General features: G+C 34.3%; 1 protein-coding gene across 3 annotated transcripts in view; it reads left to right on the top strand.

The window, feature by feature from the left end:
• ATR (ATR checkpoint kinase) overlaps positions 1-4,098 on the top strand; it is a 134,974-nt gene that overhangs the window by 80,937 nt on the left and 49,939 nt on the right. For all 3 annotated transcript variants that reach the window (XM_019656932.1, XM_019656933.1, XM_019656934.1), the window contains exons 31-32: positions 2,198-2,289; positions 2,524-2,701. In XM_019656932.1, the coding sequence (XP_019512477.1) occupies positions 2,198-2,289; positions 2,524-2,701 (270 nt within the window). The remainder of the gene's footprint in view (positions 1-2,197; positions 2,290-2,523; positions 2,702-4,098) is intronic.

Raw genomic sequence — 4,098 nt, 5'->3', positions numbered from 1 at the left:
AGCTCAAGGTGCTGAGTTCAGTCTTTAGTTGTGGGCAGGCGTAGCCCACCACCGAACAGGCAGTGTTCTTGTTAGCAGCACATGCTGTCACCAGCTGAGCCATCCTGCTGCCTGTTGGCAGCTCAGCAGCAGCTCAGCTCAGGCTCAGTGTCACTGGTCCACGTGGGAATCGAACCTGCGGCCCTGTTTTTCAGAGCTCGCGCTCTTAAGCTAACTCTTAACCAACAGAGCCACTCGGTCAGCCTGACAGGTAATATTTTTTAAAAGAATGATTTTCTTTTGTTATTGTATCTTAATGGGGAATTTATAAATTAATGAATTGGGTTGCCATAACATTTACTAAAGTAATGAATTTTTTTTGTTTTCATGCATTGGAGATAAGCATCAAAAAATATTTTTTCCTACTTTCTCATAAGTTGATCTGGCACTTAACTTATCATCTGTTTGAAGATTCATCCTTGAATTAGATCTGCTTTAAGACAGGAACCTTCCAAAGCTCACTTACTCCTGATGAGGCTCATAGAGGCACTTCCAAAGGGGATCTAAGCTCTAATGATGCCTACATTATCAGTATCAGTTATTTTCTGCATTGGAGAGGGAGAAACTTTGTGACTGCATATGGAATACCACTCTAGATTTTGTGGGTTGATTTTCCCCTAATGAAAACAGCCTTCCATTCCTAATGAAAATGGGTTTGTTATAGCAAATCAAATGATACCCCCTATCTGCACCCCCAAGTAGCACTTATGTGTGGCAAACATTAAGGCCACACACTTCTAATTTGGAGAATAATTGTGAAGGTTGGTTCTGCTTTTGAAACTGCCTTGCTCTGAGAACTGCAAGCCTTATTCCTTAATATATTTACCGGCATCCCTGTTGTTCAGAGCTCGTGCTGTTACCAGCTGAGCCACTTCGCTGTCCCCCAATCAGTCTTTTTAATGTACCCATTTATGGGGATAAGTCCTCACAGCCTAGTCCTTATTGGCATTTCATACTTTTTGGTATAATGCTTGGTATGACACACCTCCACTGGATAGCAAATCCTGCTAACGCTACTCCAATTTTTATTCTAAGATTTTGATATTCTGGCATTTGGTGATAAACTTGTAAAGTTATTAAAAATTGTAGTTTTGGAAATTATATTTCTATTGTATTTCTTTTAGCCTTGTTCTAAATTGTTTTTGGTGGTATTCATATTTAGAAATTAGATAATATTCAATATTTATGCTATTTTAGATTTTTAAAAAAAATAAAAGTTGACTTATTTGTTACATTTTCTTTATGTGTTTTTACTACAGCTAGAGCAAGGAGGGCATTAATCTCGGCTTCACTGAGTCTGTTATCTTATTTATAATATGGGGATTTGTGTGCCTTTCATTGTTATTAGTTAATTAAATGGAAAAATGTGCCTAGCCCAGGGCGTAGCATATAGCAGGTACTCATTCAAATGGAATGATTAATAAAGAGGAAACATGGGGAAAGTCTAGCTGCTTTTATGCAGTCATGATCCAAAATATCACTAGCCATCTTAGTGTCATAGAAGTAGAATACTTAGGAAAAATAATTACCTATATCATACTGGTTTGACAAAACCAAATTTTAAAGTAACTGAAGATAGTTTAAGGATAGGTATATATTTTAGGTAGCTAATTTTGTATCCTTTGTTATGCCATTGACACATCATTTGTTTTTCTTATGCCCTTATTGAGTGTCGTATGCACGCCCCAACTGCCTCTGACCACCACACCAGCTCCTATATTTTTGTCTTACATTTAATTCAGAATCCCAAGTTACTGGAATTGCTTACTTCTGAATGCATGTATGTTCAGTTGGTTTTTTTCCCTCCTTTCCCTTTGTTCAAGTTAAGCATGGCACTAATCTTAGAACTACACTTTGTAATTGCCCAGGTATTAGTTCTGCTCTACTATGTGGCATAATTTAATTCATCAAGGAATGGCATTATCAGAAGTAGTTATTGAAAAAATTTTTTCGGGAATGCAAAGATTAAAGTTTGTGAGGTTCTTTTGAATAGAGATAATTATTTTGTATCTGTGTACAAAATACAATATAATAGAAATATAATAAATAGAGCAATAAATAAATGTAATAGCGTATTTAAACCAATGAAAAACATCTTTCAATGCCACTTTAAATTTAAATAAATATTAGCTTGGTTGATATGGGTTTCTTTTAATAGGTCTGAATGGACAGATGAATTAAACACGTACAGAGTGGAAGCAGCTTGGAAATTGTCACAGTGGGATTTGGTGGAAAACTATTTGGCAGCAGGTAAAATTACTTGTTAAAATATAAGCAGTTTTAATATGTCATAAATATTCAGACTTAAGTATCTAAGGAACAGTCATAATTAATCTGTTAGCCTGTTTTATGGTAGCCTTGTTTAGTTGTTCAAAGTAGAATGAGATCATATGTTCAGTATTTCTCCTGACCATTTTGCCAAATGAAATAAAGCTTATCCTGGACTCAGCTACCATGGTCCTTGACTCTTCATTTGTTTTTCAGATGGGAAATCTACAACATGGAGTGTCAGACTGGGACAGCTATTACTCTCAGCCAAAAAGAGAGATGTCACAGCTTTTTATGACACACTGAAACTAGTGAGAGCAGAACAAATTGTACCTCTTTCAGCTGCAAGCTTTGAAAGAGGCTCTTACCAACGAGGATATGAATATATTGTGAGGTATTTTGAAGTTTCCATATTTATATTCCTGGTCTAGAAGTGTCATCTGAAAGGCTTAGAATTTTTTGATTTGTAAATAACTGTTGGTATGTTTGGTATCATGCATAGTTAGACAAAATGGCTTTCATTCTTTAGCTCACAATCACCATATAGTTTTTTAAAAAGTATTCTAACATACATCCTGTTAATTAGAAAGGCAATTATGAGACTTCTAAAAATAACAAAAATATATTTGTCCTGGTGTAATCCATAGTTTATTTTCTATACAACTAATCTAAATAATCTAGTTATCTACTGTAATCAGCACATTGGTTTTGGTGGTGTTGGTTCCTTTTCCTTCTTCTCATTTAGAAATACATTACATTACTAGAAAGGAATATTAAATTTTGGAGGTAAAGAAAGACCATACATGATGGCAAACATCTTAGGTCTGTTAATTCATTCTCTGAAGAAAATAATTAAACAAGTGTCTTAATGAACTATAATAAATTAAAAAGATAAGTATGCAAATTCTTTAGAATTTACTGTAATTTAAATTTTTTAGAAGAATTTACTGTAAGAAGAAAATAGTTAAACAAATGTCTTAATGAACTATAATAAATTAAAAAGATTAGTATGCAAATTTTTTAGAAGAATTTACTGTATTTTATATCAGCTCCTTTGGTAACAGCTTAATGAAACCAGAGATTGGACCACCAAGATTAATTCTGTTCTGTAGCTACTTGGCTGCATTCTTGAACAGAGTGATGTTGATAATTATACATGGAAAAAAGCTTATATGAGAATGTATAATGAGTGTTTCCGTCACTCTTAGGAAAAAAAAAATTAAAATTACATTCATTTGACAATTTTTTACTGGCATCTATTATGCCAGGTCCTCTTACAGTAAGTAGCACCAGCAATATATGCAAATATTTATGTTGATTTATAATGGATCCATATTTTTTTTAATCTTCATATAGGTGATAAAGTTTGATTTTCATACAGTTGAATTTAGTTTTATATACCCTTCTCTAATTTAATAGGAATTGGGGGACCATAGCAAAGCACTAAATATTTAAATCAACATAAATTATAAATTGGTACTTATACCCAATTTGAAAAGGTATAATAAATGTTACTGCTTGTATATTACCATGAATATACATTGGTTAAAGGTCTTCCAAAGAAAACTACACATTTCAGATTCTTCATGGCTAATTTTTTTTTTTAAGATTTTTATTGGGGAATTGGGATGGGAACAGTACTGGGGAATTGGGGGAAGGGGAACAGACAAGTTGCTGTCCTTTTGTTCTTCCGTCTAGTCTAGTTGTGGAGGACGTTGCTTCACTGGCCCAAGTTGGCACCATCATTGCGCTCTTCCCGGGCGAGGCAGATCAGTCGCCGGCTTCTGGACG

This window comes from Hipposideros armiger, unplaced genomic scaffold (genome assembly GCF_001890085.2).
Source record: "Hipposideros armiger isolate ML-2016 unplaced genomic scaffold, ASM189008v1 scaffold_270, whole genome shotgun sequence".
Classification (NCBI taxonomy): Eukaryota; Metazoa; Chordata; class Mammalia; order Chiroptera; family Hipposideridae; genus Hipposideros; species Hipposideros armiger.
This window is presented reverse-complemented; position numbering and strand designations above follow the sequence as displayed.